General features: G+C 39.5%; 2 protein-coding genes across 5 annotated transcripts; one reads left to right on the top strand and one right to left on the bottom strand.

Moving 5' to 3' along the window:
* The first annotated feature begins 518 nt into the window (after positions 1–518).
* On the top strand, positions 519–10606 carry LOC116043327 (protein mono-ADP-ribosyltransferase PARP14-like). Of its 2 annotated transcripts, XM_031289936.2 has the most exons (15): positions 519–1042; positions 1150–1268; positions 1521–2874; positions 2908–3041; positions 3127–3363; positions 3874–4098; positions 4193–4247; positions 4414–4560; positions 6548–6610; positions 6698–6874; positions 6962–7144; positions 7262–7900; positions 8150–8286; positions 8641–8821; positions 9437–10606. In XM_031289936.2, the coding sequence occupies exons 1-15, from the start codon at positions 871–873 to the stop codon at positions 9721–9723; spliced, it is 4110 nt and encodes a 1369-aa protein (XP_031145796.1). In that variant the 5' UTR covers positions 519–870; the 3' UTR covers positions 9724–10606. The 2 variants fall into 2 exon arrangements, with proteins under 2 accessions (XP_031145796.1, XP_031145795.1); XM_031289935.2 differs by having other exon boundaries at positions 1521–3041.
* A 576-nt stretch (positions 10607–11182) lies between these two features.
* Positions 11183–23336, bottom strand: f13a1b (coagulation factor XIII, A1 polypeptide b). Of its 3 annotated transcripts, XM_031289857.2 has the most exons (16): positions 23228–23303; positions 21393–21402; positions 19641–19864; positions 17625–17813; positions 17269–17517; positions 17045–17163; positions 16855–16962; positions 15978–16152; positions 15503–15641; positions 14657–14760; positions 14408–14496; positions 14140–14293; positions 12623–12898; positions 12152–12312; positions 11846–11982; positions 11183–11525 (listed from the first exon to the last, which is right to left on the bottom strand). In XM_031289857.2, exons 3-16 carry the CDS (start codon positions 19825–19827, stop codon positions 11384–11386), a joined length of 2229 nt encoding a protein of 742 aa, XP_031145717.1. In that variant the 5' UTR covers positions 19828–19864; positions 21393–21402; positions 23228–23303; the 3' UTR covers positions 11183–11383. The 3 variants fall into 3 exon arrangements, with proteins under 3 accessions (XP_031145717.1, XP_031145715.1, XP_035849539.1); XM_031289855.2 differs by lacking the exon at positions 21393–21402 and having other exon boundaries at positions 23228–23336; XM_035993646.1 differs by lacking the exons at positions 21393–21402; positions 23228–23303 and adding an exon at positions 19992–20265.
* Between the last annotated feature and the right edge of the window lie 952 nt (positions 23337–24288).

Below are 24288 nucleotides of genomic sequence, written 5' to 3'. Positions count from 1 at the left end.
AAAACAAATGTCGTCACCCTCATTATTGGATGAATAATTGTCCTTATGATACCTACCTATATACTGTATAGACATCATTATTCTTATCCCCATTATAACTTTTATCACCATCACTATCATGATTCATGTACAATGAGGCAGAAATGCTGTGTTTCATTTTGGGCGTGTGCATTTGCCAACACCCAATGTAACTATGGGGGGAAAAAATGCTTTCAGTACTTGGATTGAAACTAAATTTAAGCAGCTAAGGTTCCTTTTACTGAGGAGCTGGGTGATACACAGTTGCCATACTTGATGAGAAACCTTTCCTTCAAGTTCAGAATTTGAGGTAAAATGGATGAATATCGACACCCATTGTTCTTTGAAGCAAAATAACTTATGGACATCATTTGGGGGAAAGAAAATCATAAATCGTGCCCAGAATTTTTATCTGCTAATTTGAGGATTTGAAGCATCATCTCTCTAAACCCTCCTGCTGCTGAAACCCCCCTTTCAGCAGCAGCAGGCAGCTGGTTTCTTCAAACAAGCTCTGACAAACCCACTGCCCATTGTTAGTTTAGGATTTAAATTTAATCATATGAAACCAAAATGTGCGAAATGGTGTCATCATCATAATTGATGGAATAGTTACCCTTACCTACCCTTATCACTACATTACAGTACCACTGACCACAGTATGGTAAAAGTAAACATTAACTAGGTAGGTCATTGGGTGTGTCTAATTGCAAACATGTAATCATGACGTGAGGTGAAGTGAGTTAAGTGAAAGTGAAACTAACAAATTCAGATGAGATTGTTCACGGAACAGCCATGGTGGTGTACTAAGAAGTGCCATACTTAAAGGTTTTTAAGTTGAGAACTGTAGGTAAAATGGATGAATACCAACATGCGTTGTTCTTTGAAGCGAAAGATCTGAAAGACAGAGACAAGGAGAAAATCAGGAGGCACTTTCAAAAAAGACGGGATTCTGGGGGAGGGGATTGTGGAATGATTGAAAAGGCTGGAGGCAACACCTATAAAATCTGTTTCAAGGAAAAAGAAGGTAAGGAATCTCATTTAGTTAAAATGAGTTACAGGTAGAATACACTTTGCAGTTCTAGTTTAAATGTTGGGTTTTGTTGAAACCTTGAACTTTCTGTTTTTTTACAGACCAGGAAAGGGTTTTGCAGAGGAAGTTTCACAGCATCTCCCTTCCTTCTGGAGAACTACGTCTGACTGTGAGCCGAACTAATTCACCACTTGATCAGCCATCCACTAGTCAATCACAGGTACAAAGAAACTTCGCTGATGCTTTTATGATACCAGTAAACACACAATCACAAACGTCAGAGCCAAAGAATCTGGCTAGACAAGTTTGTTTCTGAGCACATTCAAGCTCTGATAATCAAAATGGTGAAGTGTAGGCTGATTATATATATCTTTAAGATTTTTTTGTAATTTATAGATTATAAACATGTCTCTTACTAGACTTACATTGCTATAAAATAATTATTTTGTTTGATATTGCTTTTCTTCTTTAGACATTCACAAAAGCAAACACAAAAGGCCTTGAGAAGATTTTCCAGCTGGATATTTTCCTCCTGTATTTCCTGAGAGACAACCTTAAAGCACATAAAGTCTTACAGAAGCAACTCTCTTCTATCGGCTGCACAGTGGAGTTGGATTTTGATAAGGAGGAGGCAGTGGTTAGGGGGGATATTGAGAAGGGGCCTGGAGGATCCTTTGGTGCTGCAGAGAAATGGGAGATACAGGTGGATAAGGTCTTAATCTATCTTACTGAGACCTACCTTTGCTATCACGTGGTTGAGCCAAAAAAAATCAAAATCCTACTGCAGAACCCCTCCTTGGTGACCGACAATATCAAAGTGTACACGGAGAGCGGCTATGCAGTAGTTGTGGGAGAAGTTGAGGCTGTAAATGAGAGGATTGCAATCCTGGAGAAGAGCCTGCCAACCCGGAAAGAATTACCAATTGTGAAGAAGAAATTCAAACTGGTAGAAGAAGAGTTTAGTCGAGAAATGCGTGCACATTACCCAGATGTTAAAATCATATTAGGCAGCGGCATGATCATCTTGGAGGGCCCTGACAAGGAGGTGCAGTCAGGAGCTACGAAACTTGATGAACTAATCAAAAATGTAAAGGAAAAGAGAGTTAAGCTCTGCCCAGCTTTAATGACCTTTATAACATCCAGCTGTGTCATCTCAAAGTACCAGGCTCGCTTCCAGCAGAGCCTCAGAAATCCTGTTTCCCTAGAGGTGGTGTCAGATCTAGTCCTGTCCAGTTTGTCCTCTGATGCCCTGGATGAGGCTGAGGCAGCAGTGCAGAGAGATCTTACTGTGGCCAATGTGCCGCTGCAGGGAGCTGCAGCTGTACCTCCAGATCTAGACAGAGTGAAGGAAATCCTCATTAAAGCCAAGAACAAGGCAAACTCTCGAGAGCTCAGAGTGGATGTCAGCTTCATCCCAGGAACTGCAACCATCAAGGTACAACTTGTGGGCTACAGTGAAAATGTGAACAAGCTCAAAGAGGTTCTGCATGACTACCAGATGAACCAAGTCGAGACACAAGAAGTGCTGAACCTACCGCATCCTGAACTGCTCGACTGTTTTGATAAAATTTTAGGACTGATTGGCATGAAGCAAACCAAGGTGACCTTAAAAGCCTCACATTTGCCATACCCTTGTGTGCTTGTGTCTGGTCCCCGTTGTCTGGTCCAGGAGACCCAGCAGGCTCTAATCTCAGCACTAGCCAGTCTGACGTCAGACACTCTGGTTCTAGATGGACCGGGGGCTCAGCGGTACTTCCAAGCAGAGGGTAAAGTAGGCAAGGAGCTGGTCGAGACCTCCTGTCATGTTATTGTCAGAGAACAGCAAGGTGTGCACTCCTCAAATGCAAAAATTAAACCACGAAGCATCACCTGCCCCAGCACCAGCAGCTTCACAGTCCGACCCATGCCCAGATTGCGCAGCAGCACTGTTGGAAGTATTGTGGTCAACAAGACAAGTCTGAAGATCAGCCTTGGCAGTTTGGTGGATGAGCAGGTTTGACATTTACTATTCTACTCTATATTACATAATACAGCAGCAATGCAACCACCGGCATTGATATTTTATATTATTTCAACAGGTGCATGTGTTGGTGGTTCCCATGCTCAACAGGCAGCTAACTTCTACTAATATTGGTAAATGCCTGTTGAATAAAGCCGGGAACGCAATCAAGTCAAAGTTTGACTTTATGGCAGCGAATTGTACCCTAGTCCCTGGTGATGTTCTGCAGGTTGATGCGCCTCCATCTCTGGGCTGCTCCAAGCTCTTCTTCATTGAGTGCTTGCCATGGGATGGAGTCAGAGGGCAGAGTGTGCAGGTAAAGTAAAATACTTCAAAAGTGTTCAAAAGAGAAAATACTATGGGTGAGGGCAAAAGACGAGTTCAAATTAAAGGTCCACTTACTGACATAAAACCAATGTAGTGGACTTCATAGCAGCACAATAGAAATATTGTTTTTGCATTTAAATGCCAGGAATATTGATGATTCTAATTGAGGATTTGAATGTACAACATTTTCTTCAGGCAGAATCTTAACAGAAAATGCTATTGGTTGACTAAAACCTCAGTGGTTGGATCGAAAAAGAATCACTATGACATTCATGATGTTATGTTACGGGAGTATGCTTTAAACAAGCTAGTTTATATGTTTCTCCTCAATGGTACTTTTTTTTCAGAGACTTCAGTCAAAACGTTCTTCAATCATAATTAAGTTAAGCTCCACAAAACTCAAATTTACGTTATGTTAGCTTTCTTCACACATTTTAGAAAGCAATGTTGAATGAAGGAGTACCTTTTGAAAACACTATGTCTGATTTCTGTTTTGCAGGTGCTTGGTAATGGGCTGAAGAAGTGTTTGGACCTCTGTGTACAGCTGGGCTTGTGCTCAGTGGCATTTCCAGTTATCGGACCTGGAGTTGTTTTAAAATACCCGCTGAGAGAAGCCATTCAAGTGCTGACTGAGAACATTTGCCAGTTTGGATTATCTGCATCATCTGGGTCTCTCTCCACCATCCACATTGTCATTAAACCAGACTATCCTGACTCTGAGGAGGTGACTATCAACACTTGAACAACTGGTTTGTAAGATGCATGCATGCATGGTTTATCGATGACAAAGTGTTTAATGGTGGCGTTCTTATTTACAGTGCTACCATGATGTCAACAGACACCTCAGCTCAAATATGAACCAGGGAGGCCAAGGTAAACTGCTAAGACTACTTAGAATTACTCTTAATTACAAGAACAACAAATTTGTAACCTTTAAAACATTGTTTTAACTATTCATTAGCAATTTGATATTTCACCATTGCCACTTCTCAGATTAAATATCAGACAAATATGAAATAAATTGTGTTATTTCTCTTAGCAATCTTCAGGTCCCTCACTAGTGATCTTGATGACATCACAATGACAGTGGGAAGTAGGGTTAAACTACAGCTGGTGTTTGGGGACATCACTAATGAGGTTACAGATGCTGTTGTGAACTCGACCGACTTTGTTAACTTTCAAAACGGTAAGTGAGAACTGATGGAGGCCTTAAAAAAAGCTAATCACCAGCAGGTCAATGCTTTCATTTATTCATTTACGTGATGGATTGGTACAAAATTCGGTACAGACACTCATGGTTCCCAGTTGATGTATCCTAATGACTTGGTGAGCCCTTTACTTTTCCTTTAGTGCCACCATAAGGTTGACAATTTTATGATTCCGTTATTGTTACTATTGCATTCATTACCATGAAATGAAGTACACACTGTCATGTTTGCATGCTCCCCACTGGATGAATAATAGGTTTGGTGATCCCTTAACTTTTTATGCAGGCACAATCATCTGATCAACATTTAAATTTGTTCAATACTTTTGTTTAGTTTTTATACAATCAGAAGCCATACAAAACATTTTCAAATGGCAAAACGGCAGCTCACAACATTAATACCATCATCAATTATATGTGCTATAAAACTATTATAAATTGTAGCCAGCACATACTGTATCAACCACTTTCACTAGACAACCATCACTAGCAACGGCGATGACAAAATGCACAATTTGTACTAACAATAATACTAAGGTCCTTAACTGAGAGCTAATAATCAGGTTAAATAAATATGTACTCACCAGTCACAGCCTCTAACGTTAGTTCCCATGGAGCCAGCTGAGCTAGGTAACATTAGCTTGTCCTCAGGTGTGTCTTTAAACTGACATAAAGCACGAAAAACTCCGGTCTCATGCAGCCGATATGAGAGGCGTCACGCAATGTCAAAGAGATACACAACTGAATAAATCCGGGAAAGCATTCTGATATGGCCTAATAGCACAAGTGCATCAGATGTTCCTCTGTTGCCAGTAACCCCATTGTTTTCTTCTTATTAAATGGCGCTTTGCCAGGTGAAGTTCAGCAGACACATTATCGTCACGTATTCTATCTTTCTACATCACTGTCAACTTCCACCTTCACTCGTTTTAGCGTACCATACAGCGCAAAAACTTAGGCTACCTGTTTAGTTTTGTTTAGCTAACTACCGTAATTCATCCAAACTGGGATAGTACTGTCAAACCTGAGCCAACCGCGTGAGCTTTGAGCAACCAATCAGAAGACGGGTTCAACAATAGGGGGGCAGGGGTCATCATGGGTCGAGTTTGCATGAAATTACTACAAATATTTTAATATGAATATTTTTTTTTTTTTTTTTTTTTTTTGTAAATGAGGACATTTTAGAGGGTCCTTGGACCTTTTGGGGATGAAGCTCGAGCGCCCCCTTGCCACCGCGCGTGCTTTGGTTGAAACCCTTATGTTTACAGTCTATTTGTAAAGCTAATGGCATTACCATCAGCCTCAGCTTTACTTGGTGATAACTGCTGATTAGTGGATATAGCCTATCATACGTTTCCATGCTGAAATTAGCATTTAAGCTGAAAATACAGCCTTACATGGCCGTCATGGCTGTCAGAGATGGAAGAAGATATTTAGGATTTTTATAGCAATATCAGAGTGTACAATATTTACAAGTAGAGGTATTGCTTTTTAAAATCTTACCTAAGACTACAAAGGTATTATCATCAAAATATAGCCATTAAAGTACCAAAAGTAGCCTACTCTTTATGCAAAATGGAGCATTTTATAATTATCATATATTACTGGATTATAATTAGTAATTCGTTAATGTGTTCATAACTTTAATGTTGCAGCTGGTTAATGTGCAGCTAATTTTAGTTACTTTATATACTTCTGGGTAGTTTAATCTGTAATAATATATCATCATTTGTTAGTTTATACTTTGTATTAAAAATCTGTATCTGCAAACTAAAGCTATAAAATAAATGTAGGCCTAGTTGAGTAAAAAGTACAATACTTGCCTCCAAAATATATTGGAGTAGAAGTATAATGTAGCAACCAATGGAAATACACAAGCAAAGTACTTTTTATTGTACTTCAGTAAATTTAATTTAATTTAAGTTTCATTTGACCACTGATTATAAATATAATCTTTGTTCTACAGATGGTGTGTGCAAAGACATCTTAACCCTAGCTGGACCAGAGGTGGAGGCTGAACTTAGAGCAGGTGAGAAAAGAGGACCAGCTTGACATTTATCAAGTAACACACACTTACAGCTTCTTACTCATCTCGTCTGTGTTGTTTTGTGCGTAGGAAAAGCGAATCGAGGAGACATTTTTGTGTCCCAGGCTGGATTGTTCCCCTGTAAAGCCATTTTCCATGTCTGTGGGGAAAAGGATGCTGTCATCATCCAACAGCTGGTGTGTCACATTGTTGAATATTGTGAATCGTACGAGTTGAAGTCTGTCGCCATTCCTGCCATTTGTGCTGGTGAGTCTGAACTTTCGCAATGCCTGAATGTCAATTTTGTAGTCAGTTTTAATTCTGCTAGTAATATTCTGCATTCTGTGTGTGCAGGAGCTGGTGGGTTGGACCCTGGTGTCGTGGCAAGTGCCATCCTCCAAGGGATCAAGGCAGCCACGTCGTCCACTCCTCTTTACTTTCTCACTGACATCCGCCTCGTCCTGATTAAGATCAATGTCTTCTTGGCTTTTAAAGATGAAGCAATGCAAATGTTTTCCACTGCTGTAATAAACAGAGGTGACTCACAAAACAGCCTTTTTCTTTAGTGGTTGCTTAGAATTTGTCTCTTTTATCAAAATGATCTTATTTTCTTGGGAATTGTCACTGATTGTTATCGTTTTACCTACCTTGCAGTGCCAGTACCTCAGTTGCCTCATGTACTACTACAACAACAACAACAACAGCCCCCTTTGTCTGTGAGCGCAGACCTAAGCATCCTCCGTATTAGCTCCGCAAGTCAGCAGTCTGTCTTCCTGTTCTTGGGTCTCTCAAGAAAGGATGTTGACGATGCCATGACAAAGCTGAAGGATCTGTATCAGGCTCAGTGCTCCACTCAAACCTTCAAAAAGGAAGAGCTGGAAGGCCTCACCCAGGACGACATGCAGATTCTGATGCAGCTGGTGGAGACCCATGGTCTGTACGTGCAGAAGGACCAGTCTGGCCAGGGCACCTTAACAGTGAGCGGGTTAAAAGATGGGGTCAACCAGGTGATGCAGCTGATTAACATCTGTCTGCACGGTTCTCTCAGAAGAGAGGTGAGAGTCAGAGAGGAGGAGGATCTGTACAACCGTGTGTCTTGGTGCATCCTGGGACATAGTGGCAACTGGGAGCGACTCCCCAAAACAGCAAATCACAACCTGGAGAATAATGATGTAGCAGGAGGGATAGTGGACGCACAAAGAATCCAGTGGAGTGTAAATCTGCAGAGGATGGAGGCCACGGGACCATTACCTGGGCACACGGCGAAGCTGAAACGACTTGAGAATCTTTCAGGTGAGAAGATAGTTTTGAGATGTTACAAAAACTTTCAGGACATTTGAGACCTTATAATATTTTTCTTAGAATATAACTTACTTTATTTTCCTTACTAAATACAATTCTGCTTCTCTGTTTACAACAATGGTAAAATCAAAATGCATAACAGCATTTTGTAATGGTATACATTTAGTTTTGAAAAAAAAAGCACATTTACACTGAATTTCTAACAATTTTCTATCCATTTTGTCCTACAACTCCTTTTAGACTTCACTCTTCCTCTGTACTGGGACAACATGGCTGCCGGTGAATCTTTGAAGGTGGTTGCACTACAGCCGTCGTCTGCAGAATACCGGACAGTGAAGGAGGCCTTCAAACGAACTGTCCAGAAGACTGTTTTGAAGGTGGGCAGCTTTCACTAGAAGATAAGCCTACATTTTATTGTCTGTAGACATGGAGTGCACAACATTTCATTTTGGAACCCTTCTGTTTAGATCTATGATAGCTTAAAAGCTTTCATCTATTCTGAATATAACTTTTTGTTATCTTACATTTTATATCTTACTTTTATATCTCACATTGTTACATTTCACTGGAATTTTTTGTATGATTTCATGTGGCAAATAAAATTGATTGATTGATATCTTTATATAGTCCTAGTGTAATTGCATAATATCTGCATTGCACTTGAAAAGAGTCTAGATTAGTCTAAATTTGGCAGCTCATTATTTTCATTTTTATTTTTTATTTTTTGATAGATCGAGCGCGTGCAGAATGTCCATCTGCGACGTGCCTATGAAGGGCAGAAGAAGCAACTTTCTGATAAAAACAATCAGCTGGGAGGAGCAAGTGAAAAGCTTCTGTATCACGGGACGACCCACGACAACTGTGACTCTATCATGAAAACCGGGTTCAACAGGCGCTTTTCTGGGCAGAATGGTAAAGATGTAGTAGTCATTGCTTCAGCAGTGTATGAGCTGGTCCAAAATAATGCCAAATATTGAATGCAGGACCTGTTTATGCGAGTTGAGAGGGGGAAATGTTTGTTGACAGAGGGACTAGCTATTGGTTATTAGTAATTCCTAGTTGGTGAAAGAGAGTGGGATTTAGCCAACATTGAGGACTCTGAGATCATGAATTTGTGGACACCTGGGTTTTACATTCTACAGTTGACTCTTATACATGTAGGTACTTTACAGACTGATTCTACAACACAAAAACAACTTTCAGGTAGGGCAATAAAAGATGACAATATTTTATTAGAAAGTTTTACGGACTTTCCTTTTGGTGGACGGTTGAAATTACAGGGGGTTATGTTTGCATTGGGAGGATCTGGAATGATGACCTCAGTATCTCTAAAATCCTGGCTAGAGCCCTGATTGAAAGCAACTATATTGACATTTATTTCTGTGAAGAACTTCTCGTCATTCGGAGACTGTCCTCACAAGAAAAATGAATGAATGAATCATTTATTCCAAGGCTTAAAATGACTTTCCTGACTGGTTTAGCTATGGGAGGACTTGTTGTTAATTCCATATTTCCTCTTATTCTCAGCAACTGCATACGGTCACGGAACCTACTTTGCGGTAAACGCCAGCTACTCAGCCAACCCCACCTACTCCAAGCCAGCTGCTGATGGTTCTGCATTAATTTTCGTGGCCCTAGTCCTGACAGGAATCTACACTCTGGGCCAAAGCGACATGAGGGTCCCTCCTCCTCGCAGTGACCAGCAGCCCCATGACCGCTTCGACAGTGTGGTGGACAAAATAGACAACCCCAACATGTATGTTGTGTTCCATGATAACCAAGCGTACCCAGACTATCTTATCACCTTTAAGTGACTATGAGGGACAAATTAAGTGTAGAACTATACTGAAAGTCTTCATAATAAATAATAATAAATAAATTCTTAATTATATTTTTGGGTATGTTTACTTAAAGTTATAGTTGCACAGTATGTAATAGTAGAGTAGGCTAAGTAAAATGAAATTTGAACATAAATCTTTAGTATTTGATGATGAAGTGAAATATCTCAGAATTGTTTCCCAGTATATGTCAAACTTAACTTTAACTGCCTGGGTGCGCGCAGGGCTGGTTCTCCAGGAATGAGGATGTTTTGCTGATGCACTTTAGTTTTTTTAGATGAGAAGATGTACTGTTCACAGCTTTTGAGACCGTTTTGAAATCACAGCTTAACTGCCAATCATCTAAGCATTAATAAAATGTGTCAAATCATTTATGGTGTCTCTATGAAGTTTTAGACTTTTGTTGCTCATGAAGTAATGACGGCACTATGACAACCAGTTATAACCACACTGACACATCATTTATTGTCACAAAATTATGCAGTTGTTAGTCTTTTATTTGGTTAATATTTGCATTTGTTCTTGTACAAAGAAAAAATGGTAAGAAACGATCGATATAAAGAGGTGGAAAAAGCTATTTATGGTACTCAAGGAAAAACATTGATACTCAAGTTTAATAGTTGCATAGTTGGAATACATTTTGAAAATGAAGTTGAAGCTGCATTAATCAATATTTAGTTTATTAAATGAAAAATAGCATGAAATGGGTTGCTCATCTTTCATACCCAGAAAAAATTGTGTCAGCTTGTTTTTTGTGTAATTCTGCCACCGAATGGCAAAAAAATTGATTAATGCAGCTTTAAAGGGAGACATTTTGGAGACAGATATACTCACTCTGTACTTAAATTAATTAACCTTTGGAATTTTGAAAAAGAAATATTAGTTGCAATCATGAATTTCCCCAAAATGTCCTTTCTAATAAAAAAAAACAAAAAAAAAAACAATTTCAGTAAACATAATTTTTGGATCGAGCTCTTTTTGTCGTTTATCTTTGTTGCCCTTTAAAGCATTCGTGCGTAACTTTTTGATATCAATGAACGTCCGTTACATTCAAGCCATTGCCAAATTAGTTGATACAAAGCTAATTAAGACTATCAGTTCCACACAACTCTCTTTGTATTTCTGTATGTTCAGAAAATTGTGTCGTCCGGCGACTTTCCCGCGCAGAAGCTCGAGTGAAGATAATTACCTCTTCTGAAGAGTCCATCATGTTTTTTTAATCCTCTGTGTCGTCTTTGGCTACTAGCAACTGCATTGAGGAGGGGTGGGGGCGCGTGTGCGATCACGGAAGGCTTGTATCATGTGGATGCGCCGACAGCGTTGTTGTCATTACTTAGAATTCTACATGGAGGAGACAGAAACTACGCACTATAGCTTTACCTGTCAAATTATTTGATATGGGACACAAATTTGTTGATTAGCATCTTTTTTTTTTAACAAATTGCAATTTTAAACTATTTTCTACATCAAAGTGATCTCTCTTGTCGTATGACTAAAAACTATCACCGTGGTTATCTTAAATGCTGAAGCTATACCTGTTAAGCTGTTGAAAACCTGCAGTGACGTAACTATACTATAGGCTTATACTGTGTAAATGAATGAATGTTGTCTGGCATCAGTGATCCTACAGTGATCCTCAGGGCTCGATGGTGACGGATGCCTGGCCGTAGACCTGCCTGACAGCAGAACAGTCCAGAGAGGCGATCACCCTGCTTCTGCCAGCCCTCTGCGGGGTGAAAAACTCGGTCCAGGTCAGGGAGGAGCTTCCTGGGATCAGACTGAAACCAGCACGATGAGAGTTTTTTGTTACATAGAAAGGGCATTCCAGCTGCATACAAGATAAACATTTCCTTCTAATGAACGACAGGAATTCATAAAACTTTGTGTATAAATTGATGCAATGATTGCCATAATAACAAATGTGTGTAAACTGAAGTCATTTTCACTTCAGCTGAAGGTTTGTGTGGTTATTAAAAAAAATATATCCCACCTTTAGTTAATAAAATCATTTTCCAACCTCAACAAAGAACATCTTACTGAAACATTAACATATTAGACGGGGAAAAGACAACAACTGTTTCTTCTGTGCTGAACTCACCTGTAATATTTGGACTTGGGCAGCATGATTCCGGGTCCTTCCATGCGAATGTAGACACCCTCCAGGCTGAAGGTGAAAGGGTTTGTAAACTCCACAGTTGCCGTCATCTCTTCATTAACTTTGCCGCCATCAGACACCTGTAGTACACAAAGGACACACTTGAAAAAACATGGCAAATCAAGCAAGTTCTTGAATTTATTGATGCGATCAGATTGTGGAAAAAGTGAGTGTATGTGTCCCAAAAAGCCGATGCCAACAAATTAGATTTGTTTTACGTCTAGCCAGAATATGAGCGTATTTTCAGACCGTGACGGTGAGTTTGGGATTGTGCAGGGTGATGACTTTCATGGTGGTGACGATCTGGCCGGTCTCCTTGACCTTCCCAGTAGCAATGAAGTGAAGGTTGGCCTGTTCCACCAGATGCTTCACGTAGTTCTTAAACTCGACCATCATAGATTCCTTCACACCTGGAGAACACAGAAATACAACACTGCTCTCTCTACATTGACCTTTTTTAGATTATTACATTATTTTAAATGCATGTGTTTTCTAAGATTCTCTAATTCCCAAGGGAAAGGACTGAATATTTTTGGGTGCTTTCTTGTGTTTAATTCTAAGAGTTTTACTGATGTCTAATTGATTTCTAACAGTGCTTACATATTCTTTATAATGTAGATGATGTTGTCTGTTGTTGCAGAATAAACATAATGAAAAAGTCAATAGAAATACTTCTGAGTCTATTTTTGTTGGTGAGAAATAAATAAATGCCTCTCTCACTTTGGTTGGGACCAATCTTCACTGTGGGATTCCTGAACAGGAACTCGTAGCTGGTGACTCCGGTGTAATACGCCACACTCCCGCTGATGTAGGCTTCCACAGTGCGGTGCTGGGTGCTGCGGTTTATGAACTCCAGGCTCAGCTCGAAGTCATCGCCCCTGCTGATCTCCAGGGTGGGCAAGACCAGGTCAACGTCCGCCACAGGAGGGTTGGACTTTTCTCGCTGACAGCCGTATTCCTCCGCTTTCTCCAGGATGGTCCGCTCCTCTGTACTGCCTAGATTGGATGATTGCAATATATCAGTGTGTTTGCACATTTATATAATTTGTGATAATGATAATATCAATGTTTTTGTTAACAGGCTTTGCCTTCCTGGTTATCTGCACCTATTTGGAGATATCCAGTCATTCAGTAACAAAACTTAAGCTCAAAGCAGCAAATCATTGTTGCCAAATTAATGCCAATATTGTGAAGCACCAGAATTGGCCCAGGTATTATGGTCCTTTTCCTGATTCACGCCAAAACCAAGCCAGAATGAAGCCAACTGGAACTGATTTCCAGACCATAAAGGGACCAAGTCCACACCCCAAAATCCTTGCCAAATCTGGCAGCCACATAGGGGCACATGGCTGGTCCTCTGCTGCCAGAACACAGCCGACTGGGCCAACACTCAGCCACCATCGTCCCAAATTAGTCAATTCTCCACAGTAAGAAAAACAAATTGACTTACATTGACGCAGAGACTGCTTGAGAGAAAATAATCCATTGCAGTACACATGAAGCCGTGTTCCAGTTTTTCTATTTTCATTATGACACTGTGTCCAGGATAAATGTATTCATGTTGGTGCCTCTTTCAGAATTGTAGTTGTGATGGCTGATTGATTTAAGATTACTCTTCTTAAACGTACAGTTACAAAATTATATATAGAATATTTATATAAAAAACTTGATGTATTTATCTCAATCAAAAGCTGAGGCTGCAGCAGAGAAAATGGTTCTGCTTGCTTTTAAAAGTTTAATGATAGCCAGACAGATTCTTTTAAGAGGATGGAGGAATGAAGGGGTGCCGTCAATCCAAGAGTGGGCTTGTGAGATGGCTAGGGTGGCGGCGTTTGAAAAGCTGTCATACAAACGGTTTTTCAGATTGGATGTCTACACTAGGAACTGGGGAGGGTACCTGAACTCTCTGGAGGGCTCCTAAGAAGCTTTGTGCTGGGGAGAGAAGTGTATGATGGGTTTATGGTGTTGTCATTTACACATATGTTTATTTGGTCTATAGTTTATTGCCTATTTTGTTATTATTTTGTTTATTTTTTATTTTATATTGTAGTTACTGTGTCATCTTTTCTTGATTTTTTGTCTGGGTGGGTGGTGATTATGGGGGGTGGATATGTTTATGTTCATGTTGCTAAATGTATGTATGTATGTTTTGTGTGTTGTGTTAAAAAACAAATAAATAACTGTTAATCACAACAACAACAAAAACACTGCGATTTGTGTCGGATGTAGTCTCTGACCTTCAGGGAACTTGTATTGATCGGTGATGTCGCGGCGGGTCACGTCTCCTGGAGTTTTGGTCACAACCATGCGGCCAATATGAGTCCGGTTCACTTTGACCGGCTCCATGGTCCCATCTTTATTCCGGGAATAAAACACAACATCGCTGTTGACCTGTCGGGAGAAAGACAGAGATGCTCCAAAAAACTTGGATCTCAGCAATAACAGACAAAATTCTTTTACTTTTTTACAGAAAATGACGCTAAAATAATGTTGTTTATGACTCACCTCAGCAAACACAAAGGCAGCATCAAATGGAAAGCATATCTGCCCATGTTTTATGGCCTTAACTGATGCAGGACCACATCTGTACATGCCTTTATGGATAATAGAGGAAGAGATTATTATTTTGTGATTTCTCTTTGAATAATTAGATTAGCAATTATTAGAACGCTTCATAACCCATAACCTGTTATATAAAGCCAGCAATTATTTCATATAATCATTATTATTATTATTATTATTGTTATTATTTACCATCGCTGGTCTCCTGTGGTGTTGCATCCACAATCTGCCAGCCTCCAAAGCCAGTCGGGAGGTCTGGTCTGGACATGTAGCACTCATTCCAGCAGTGATAGTTCCTGATGAAATGTGATTTTTAATATCATTAGAGACATAGTTTAATAAAATTTCCGTTTTGTTTTTATCGTAACCTGTGTGTTAGTGATAGAGGCCTTAAAGGTTCTGTTCTCATTATTCAGAACAGCAATATAGCAACAAACAAATATTTTCTATGTAAAGATATAGTGGAGTAATGGGTCTTTGGTGGGGTTTTTTTTGGTGTTTGGTGTTTTAAGCCCCCAACGTCGTCGTCCAGGCAGCGCTGCATGGAAGGCACTAGGCAAGGGTTAGGGTTAAGGTTAGGCTTAGGTGCCTTGAAGTTGACGGTCGCAGGACTGCCTTGAAGTCGATGGTGGGGGCTTAAAACACCATCGAGTGTTGTAATGAGCAGAGAATGAAATCACACTCCCTCTGTGTGTGTGTTGTAATCTGAGCTTCTCTGATCTTTGTTCAGATAGCCGGTCCGACCACACATGCATGTGGCCCTGAAAAAACTTAGGTATATCACAAATTGGGGAATTAAAATCAAAAAGGGTCCTCTAATGAATGTATTCAGCTATTTGATTAATTATGATATATCTTGAGGTTTTGGTCTTAAGATGGCCCCATATGAAAGACGGGGCATGTTCAGAATGGGTTCTTCCTCTTAGGAGCTTGAAAGTGCTCAAAAAAACCTCCTAGATGTTTTTAATTCCATGTAAACAAGTGGAATGTTTCTCTGTGATCTCTGTGATATGGTAAGCTACATAGAAGATGTGTTACCAGATAGAGTCTCTGGTGCGACCGCGGTCGACCCTGCCGTTCTCATCCAGGATGATGTCAGTCTTCAGGTTTCCATCGTTGTCGTGAGCGGAGTAGAAGTTGGTGACGACCCGCGATGGGATGCCCAGACAGCGCAGGACTGGAGGAAAAACATTTTCATGACAAACCAAGACAGAAATCAAGGAGTGGGTAGACTAAAATAGAAGCCATGAGAAGAGTTAAAAGCTGAGAAACAAATCGCCTCTATTAAGCAACCCTTCCTATCTCATTGAGCTGAGGAATGAAATCATCCCACAATTCCGTTTTTGCGTGACAGATAATTGAGGCATTTCCGTCATATGATAACGTTGCCTAGTGTACGTTTAGTTACAGCACCTTCTCCACTGAGGTTAAGAAAACATTTGGAAGGGGTTTGGAAAGCAAAAAAATTATGTTTTTTTTTTGTTCTGCTATTTGGATCCAATAAATATCTCACAGGTGTTAAAGACCGCAGCGTAGACCCAGCACTGAGCGTAGCAGACAGGCATCTTGCTGTTGGCGTAGCTGAGCAGGATGTCTGTGCTACCGGTCCAGGAAGTAGGCGCCACTCCGTAGGTGTAGTCGCCGCTCCAGTTCCCCACCAGCACGCCCTCGTCATCACGAGAGTTCAGCTAAGCAAAGAGCAGATTTTAGACATTTATGGAAGGATCCACTTGACAACCACTATATTTCAGACAAAGTGTTTTTTATTTTAAAAGGCCTAATTTAACATCATTTTATTTCTTCCACTTCCAATTTATCTATTTTTAAATCACAACATTAGTTTGCATTATGGCTGCATATTTAATATTTTATTTAGTTATATATACTATGTATGTAGGTTGTACATTTTATTCTACACTTGTATATACATGTACATTCTTTTCATCCCTCTAAGTATATATTTCAGTAGTTGTTCTTTTTTTCTTTGCTATCTATCTTATTTTTTTAATCTTATTTATTATTTCTAGTATATTTCTTGTATATTTTCTTGTAATTTCCCAATTTGGGATTAATAAAGTCCATCTATCTATCAAATAAATAATTGTTTATTATCATTAATCTATGTATACAGTACCATGACTATTTGACTTTTTTGACATTCTATACTGACTTTGTTAAGATTACAGCTTGTCATATTTCAGGCTGGTGTCACAATTTAAGTGCAGTGTCATGAAAAGAAAACAATAACTCTATTCACTGTATCAGTGATATCATACATTTTACTGCACAATCATGTTCTGCATGTACTGATGAACTATTTAACTGCATATCTTATGTATCTGTAAACCAGTTTCATGTGTTTTAGAAGATGTCCATGAATACTTTCTCACCATAGCAGAGGCCTTTCTGGTCACCCTGATGGGGTCTCCTCTGTTGATGATGGGCATGTCAGACCGGTCCATGATGTACAGACAGGCATCCAGGACTCCATAGTTAAACTAGGGGGGGGGGAACATACTGTAAGTCAAAAAAAGAATTAGGAAAATCATTCCTGAAGTCCTTGACTGGTTTTTCCTCTACCTGTCCATAGTTCCAGTCTCTCTCAGCCACGTCGTCGTAGGCGCCGTGGTAGATGATCCCCATCTCAGTCATCACACACTCTTGCCTCTCTTTCTCGTCATCCAGAAACACAGCATCAGCTGAGGAAAGAAGCAGCAGGTTATGTGGAAGTTTATGGACACGAAAGTAAGACATAAGCCATTAAAAAGGCAAAAAAGAATTGTGATCAAAAAGCCTAAACCGACCTGACACCCAGGGATTGAAGAGGATGTAGAGGTCTCGGCTGTTGTCCCGTCTGGTCCTGCGGATGCCGACGGGCGTCACCACAGCTACGAACATCTGGTACTTCCCCACAATGCAATCTGCCACAGGAGTGATGCCCATGGTGACTGTGTTGTCGGCGGTGTCTGTGACGCGGCCTTCCCAGGGGCTTGGACGCTCCTTGGCAGTGAAGACAGGAATATAGGTGCCTTTGCTGAACTGCGGGCTGGAGCCTGGGTGAATGGGGAGTAGCAGCACATTTATGCAAATGACAAGGGACCATAATCCAGAGAGTTTCTAACTGCAGGATGGAAAATATCACTTTTTAAGAGCGGCTCACCGATGACAAACTCCACAGCGAACTTGTCTGTAGCAGGATTGTAGGGACGGTTGAAGGTAATCTTGACCTGGAACTCTTGTCCTCGACGGACGATGAGATAGTCCGAGTTGAACAACTCAGTGTGGTGTTGCTTCTTGTTCAGCTCTTCTGGCCTCCTCATCATGTCCACGTCCCAGATGTCAAGATACTCTGAATAGACAGACAGCGAAAAAGAAAGAGAGAGAAAGAGAGAGGGCGGGATGTCTCAAAAACCTGTATTGGATTATAGACAGGTATATACTGGTATACGGAGTTCAATAAGATTGGATGGACAGGCAGCAACTGAGCCACAAAACAAAGGATTTTGATGGTCATTGACATTGTAATTGTGCACATAGGGCTACAGTACTTGTTTTTGTTAATTCAGTTCAATAAATAAAATGCTTCCGGTAAAAATAAGCAGAGTAGATGCAAATGGTTCAGTGATAACGAAACAAAGTCCCTCTAAATAAGTAAAACACAATAAAATGGTTTAAAGCTATAGTGAGTAGTTTCTGCCACCCCCATGAGAAATTCTAAGTAATGACAACAACACTGTCGGTGCGTCCACATGATACAAGCCTTCCATGACTGCGCACCGCCTCCACCCCTCCTCCATGCAGTTTCTAGTAGCCAGGAGGACACGGAGAATTAAAAAAACATGATGGACACTTCAGAAGAGGTCATTATCTTCACTCGAGCTTCTGCGCGGGAAAGTCGCCGGACGACACAATCTTCTGAACATAGCCATACTGAGAAATACAGAGAGAGTTGTGTGGAGCTGATAGTCTTAATTAGCTTTGTATCAACTCATTTGGTAATGGCTTGAATGTAACGGACGTTTATTAATATTATATTAATATCAAAAAGTTACTAAACGCACTAAAGCTTTAAAGCAGTTTTTTTCAATTATGTCTACTGCAAATTTTGTTTATTGGTGCTTATTTTTTGTGTATTTTTGTAATCAATACAGTCAAAATAAACATCCAGATATTTCAGATTTGTTTTAATCAATTAAAAACAGAAATGAATTTGCCCATGGTACATAAGTGGGCGGTGCTAGAGTGCCCTTTTCTTTGAAACCTTATTTAAAGAGACATTATGTAACTTTTAAAAGAGTAAATAACACAATCTTCCTCTGACAAATGAAAAGTTGAATTCATAGATAATAAAACACACTTCAAAACATTACACAAGGGTTTTGCTGCTATACAGCCCTACGTGGTCTGGTATGACCACTTGCTCAGGGTGGCTAATGTTAGAAACATTTACATAAGTTCCTCTTTTGTTGAAAGTTTAGGCAAAAACAAACCCTAACCCTGAAGAGAGTCTGCTCACACCACTGCCTCCATTAACCAATCGTTGTTAGCTCTACAGCAGGAAGACTTAAAGGAGACTTGACATAAAGCGCTACAGATACATGTATTTGAAATTAAAAGTCAAACTGAAGTGTGAAAACTGAAACTTTAAGTGAAATCTAGTTGGAGAGTAACAGTGGTGGAGACCAGTGCCCAAGACTTGTTAACGTATCAAAACCCTCAGTAATGTGTCACCCCTACATTACAACCACTCTTTGTGGCTGTGGTTGTACTCTAATGTACCACAAAAATTCCAGTCACTGCACACATTAATTCCAGTCACATCTGGATATATCTCAATGTGCAGCTCTTTGACAATAATACAGGGTGGAATGGAGTGACAAGCTGCAGGAAGTGAGCAGAATATATTCTGTTTAGACGTCATTCATGTGTCAATTATGTTCGAAAACTACTGAAAACTGTGTCACTGTCAGGAAAAAGACTTCTTCTCAAACCAAAAGTGACATCTGTCTTCTGCCCTTCAAACCCTTTTTTCTTCTTTTTTTTTTAGAGACTGTTTCTGTATGAATAATAGATTATTGTTTGGACTTGGATTTATCTTGAAATTAATAAAACTTACAAATTTAAGTTAATTACTCCACTAAATTCCTTTTTGACGTTTTACAGTCTACTCCCTTACCAGTCATAGGTGGAAATCCTCTCGGGCCCGGTAAAACAAAGGGCTCAAACTCAGGTATGTCCGTTGAGTCAGAGTTGGAGCTGGAGATGGGAACTGCGGTGCGGCCGCGGTTCGTCACCTTCGGAGGGGGTCCTGTGGGAGCAGGGGGGGCAGGAGAGGGGGTCGGGGTGGCACCTTGATCAGACATGGTAGTGATGGTTCAGGCTGGGTGCTGCGTCGCACGACTGCAAGAGATGGAAAACACAAAAAGATGGAAAAACACACATTTTTTAGTCTATCTTACGTTTTTGAATATTTAAAATAACTGAGATATTTTGTACGGTAAACTCTGGTGCATTTGTAGTAGTATGCCTGTTAGTTTCTACGTAGTTTTTCAAGACTGAATTCCCATCATCCTCCGTTCATTCCTGCATGAAACCCATCTGCTTCACATCTGCTTCACAAAACTGGAAACGTGTGTGTGTGTGTGTGTGTGTGTGTGTGTGTGTGTGTGTGTGTCTATTCTAGAAGGAAAGATTTTCAAGCCATTAAAGCAAGAGAATGTTAAAGTTTGTGACCGATGAAACAACAATGTGCAACACTTTTATATCACACATGGTTTCCATGTGTGTTTGTGGGTTGGGTGGAGGGGAGATTACAGTCACACCCCTTTCTGTAAGATGCTGATAAAAAAAGACACTTTGAGTGTTTGGTGACTCATTTTCACTTCACAAATATTGTGTTTTTGTGGTTACAGAGAGAGAAACATTAATCATGTCTATTAAAAGACAAATGTATGTAGAATTGGTCAATAATTGAGTTGTGAGGTAAACCACAGTGAGTCTTACTGTGGGCTTCTTCTGTGTGAAATCATGTTATTATGAATGTTATGAAGAAATAACAGCTAACCGGCTGTTTTTTTTTTTTTTAAGTCTCTTTAAGATAATAAACTGAATATCTCTTGTTTGTGATTGTAAAAAAACAAGGGCACTGAAGATTTTATCTTGAAAATGTTCTCCATTTTCTGACATTTTATAGACAAAACAATTAATTGATTAGTTGAGACAAAAAGCCATTCATGATCAATGATGAAAATAATTGTTAGGTGCAGCCCTAGAAGTGATAATGTAATGATTTAAAAAAACAAAGAAGTATGGTTGTGGACTAATAGTACTTCTACAACACAAGTAAAAGTAGTACTAGTAAAATGAAGACTTTGTTAAAGTCCCATAAACAAGTCATTTCTATTTATGGTAAACCAAAGCCATTAAAAATACTCCTATAGTCTACAAATGTGAAAACAATAAACCAAAACTGAATGCTTTAGCAAGTTCAAACTTGGGAGTGAACACATCAAACCGATGTAAACAAAGACCCTCAGTGTACTCAGAATGACAGAACTAAAATGACATCAACCCCTCAGCCCACATGCCTATACCTACAACACGGAGCAGGAAGGCACAAAGTTACTGCCATGATGATTAGTGTGTAGTAAGGCTGATTTACCCATTAAATACACAACAGCTGTTTTCATAAGGTGCTAGCAGGAGGCACACAGTCAGAGTGATAGAGAAAGACACACAGTATGTCAGGTTTTTGGTATACAAACAAACACCTGCCTGAGAATGAGGCTCACTGTTGCATAATGTGGGCGTGTACGTGCTGGTCGAGGAGACAAGTTTTGGACGGAGTTTGGCTGCATGAGTCATCATTCAACACAGTGAAAGCTCTGTTTTTACCTTAACCACCAGTGGCACGGATACACATGCTTACCTTCTGCAGACTGGCACAGGGACAAGTGGACAGACAGACAGACAGACAGGCAGACAGGTAGACAGGCAGACAGACAGGTAGACAGGCAGACAGACAGAGAGCAGCACAGTGGTAGACAGAAACATTTTACTTACTGTACAGTACTTATGTACAATTTTGAGGTACTTGCACTTCACTTGAGTATTTCTATTTTATTCCACTTTATAGTTAAAGCCACCATATTTCAGAAGGTAATATTGCACTTTTTACTCCACTACATTACATTTCACAGCTTTAGATACTGGTTACTTTTCAGATTTAGATTTGACATAACAATGATAAGTCTATACTATTAAAGATTAAACGAGGGGTTTCCAACCTTTTTGGCTCTTACAATAAAAACAGCATGTAGTTGGGGTTCCTTGTCATGTTTGTGTTGTCTTTTATGTGTTAGCAGTGATTTTCACTTTAAACGTATCAGATGGTTTCATTTTGAGGCTCAAAGAAGTAAAACTACTAAATATTTCACACAAAAACAAAGTATAGTAAAATATGAATACAAATTTGTGTAGAACTCAAATTACCTTCTCTTGACCACTCAGATTTATCTTCTGACTGGACTAAACAACCTTCATTTAAAATATTATATATACTTCATATAATATGCAAATGTTAAATGTTAGTGTGAATTGATACAGATATCAGCATCAATAATTTAATAATGTAATATTAATATATCAGTCACAATGGCCATGTTTCTGCAGCACAAGTACTTTCACTTGTACTTAATGCTTCTGTACTTTGACTTAAGTTGGAATTTGAATGCAGGACTTTTACCTGGAATTTTTTTAACATTGTTGTATCGCTACTTTTACTTAAGTAAAGGAAAGCAACTACTTTTTCCACAGCACATCACAGTGTCCTATAAAAAGTCAGAAGTGTAATAATATGGAAATGGCTGATTTCAAAGTAACCTCCAAGTCTGAGACAACCTACAAGATTCATGTTAAATAAAGACATACTTATTTTGTATGGGCATTAATGGAATAAATATTCAGGTAATTACTTAAATAAAATTACATTTATTTAGCTGACTATTATCCAAGCGTGGGTACAACCCAAAAAGTGGAAGAATCATGTAAGTACATCAACCTTACCAAACAGGCTGATCTACTTCAAGTGCTACACAAACGATATGAGATTTATTTTTTTTAATTTAGTAACAGTTCTGCATAAAAACTTTTTAGTTTTGTGTGAACATAAGACCATACTTTCCTTGGCAAAAACTCAGGTGAAATGGACCAAGTTTTGCATGTATAATATACCTTGTTAGAGACCAAAAATATGCAGTTTGGAAAACCTTTAAAAATGTAGGAACCACAGTTTTTTGTTCTATTGTTACTACTACGGTAACTACTGTATAATATTCAGGTAATAATCCCTGGATTTTTAAGTCCACTATAACTGTTAATATTACCATTATCTAGGTAGTGACCCCTAGATTATTAGGGTGTAAAGCAGCCATTCATCAAACTTTAGATAAGGAAAAAGTGGATTGATAATTAAATAATTCTAGTGATGTACAATATGCTTTGTTTGAGTTATTCAGAGCCTCTTTGTTTCATTGAAACAGTTTCAAAGATTGCACAATAACCAAGAACGTTTTAAATGACTATCAGATGTCTTTTATCATCATGCATTTGCATCTTCACATCTGGAAAGTATAAACAAAACAAAGTTACCAAGCTGCTGAGGAATTTTGGTGCAATATAACTGTTGCACCAAAGCAGAACTCTTAACTATGAATGCAACCTTCGTATATATATATAAAGTAAGTTTAATTTAGGTGGACGCACCTCAGATGAAGTTGGAGAGAGAAGCTGCTGTTGGTTGGAGTCGGTCTGCTGCTGCTGCTGCTGCTCCGTCTTGGGAGACTTCTGCTTCTGCTTATATACCCTACAGGAGAGGGGACGAGCCACACATATGTGTGTGTGTGTGTGTGTGTGTGTGTGTGTAAGACCTTTTCAGGGAAACGGTGTAATCGTGGGTGTAACTGGTCAGTCCAACTTACGAGCAGGATGTGGAATCTACCATCTCTGTACAACCCACAGCTGGACGCAGCTGACACAGATAAAGTCACTCTGATGTTTGAGCTCTGCAGCTGTCAGTTTGATATACATGCAGGTTTTGTGTGAGACAACTATTTTCGTACAGACATTCTTGGTCCCCAGAGAATAAATTGCAATGACTTATTGATGTAAGTGGGTTTGCCATGACTTTTATTGAAGGTTGAGAAGCTGAAAAAAGCATATTGTCTGTTACCTTGAAGAAGGTAATGTATTCCTTTAGTGTTGCTAATAATACATGTTTATCTTGCACCAAGTTGTCACAATGTTTGTTCACAGGATATGCTCTGACTGATATATACTGATCTATTTTGATATGGTTTATCTTGCTCATTTCATGGTTGATTGGAATATTATTTTATTTCTGTCTCTCTGGTTTTCTGGCCTCCAGTCACAAATGTGGTCCGTGTGCTGGGAGTCCACTCTCTTTTGATGGTTTGTGGTGGCATATTTACGAGTGTGATGCTTTTATTTTCAGGTGTTGGTTTGGGTTGGTTTTATCTTTACACAGGTAGGACACTCCCACCGCTCCACCAATGGTACTTCCTCTCCTCTTCCTCTGTTTTTGGGGTTTAGCCTCTTTTCTAAATAAAGAGGGCATGAGTTTTGGAAGTTAAGCCAAACCGACTGTTGTGGCCTCTTTAATGAGGCTCCTGTGTATCATTCCAATTGGTAATTCCTGTTAGGCTACTTATAATTATTGTTTTACTAATAAGTGCCTGTTTACTGAACTCATGCCTGACTTATGATGAGTGACCAGAATAGACCGGAGTTCACTGGTCTGATAGAGA

This window comes from Sander lucioperca, chromosome 17, assembly GCF_008315115.2.
Source record: "Sander lucioperca isolate FBNREF2018 chromosome 17, SLUC_FBN_1.2, whole genome shotgun sequence".
In the NCBI taxonomy this organism is placed as follows: domain Eukaryota; kingdom Metazoa; phylum Chordata; class Actinopteri; order Perciformes; family Percidae; genus Sander; species Sander lucioperca.
The sequence above is the reverse complement of the archived record's forward strand: the minus strand, read 5'-3'. Positions and strand labels throughout refer to the sequence as shown.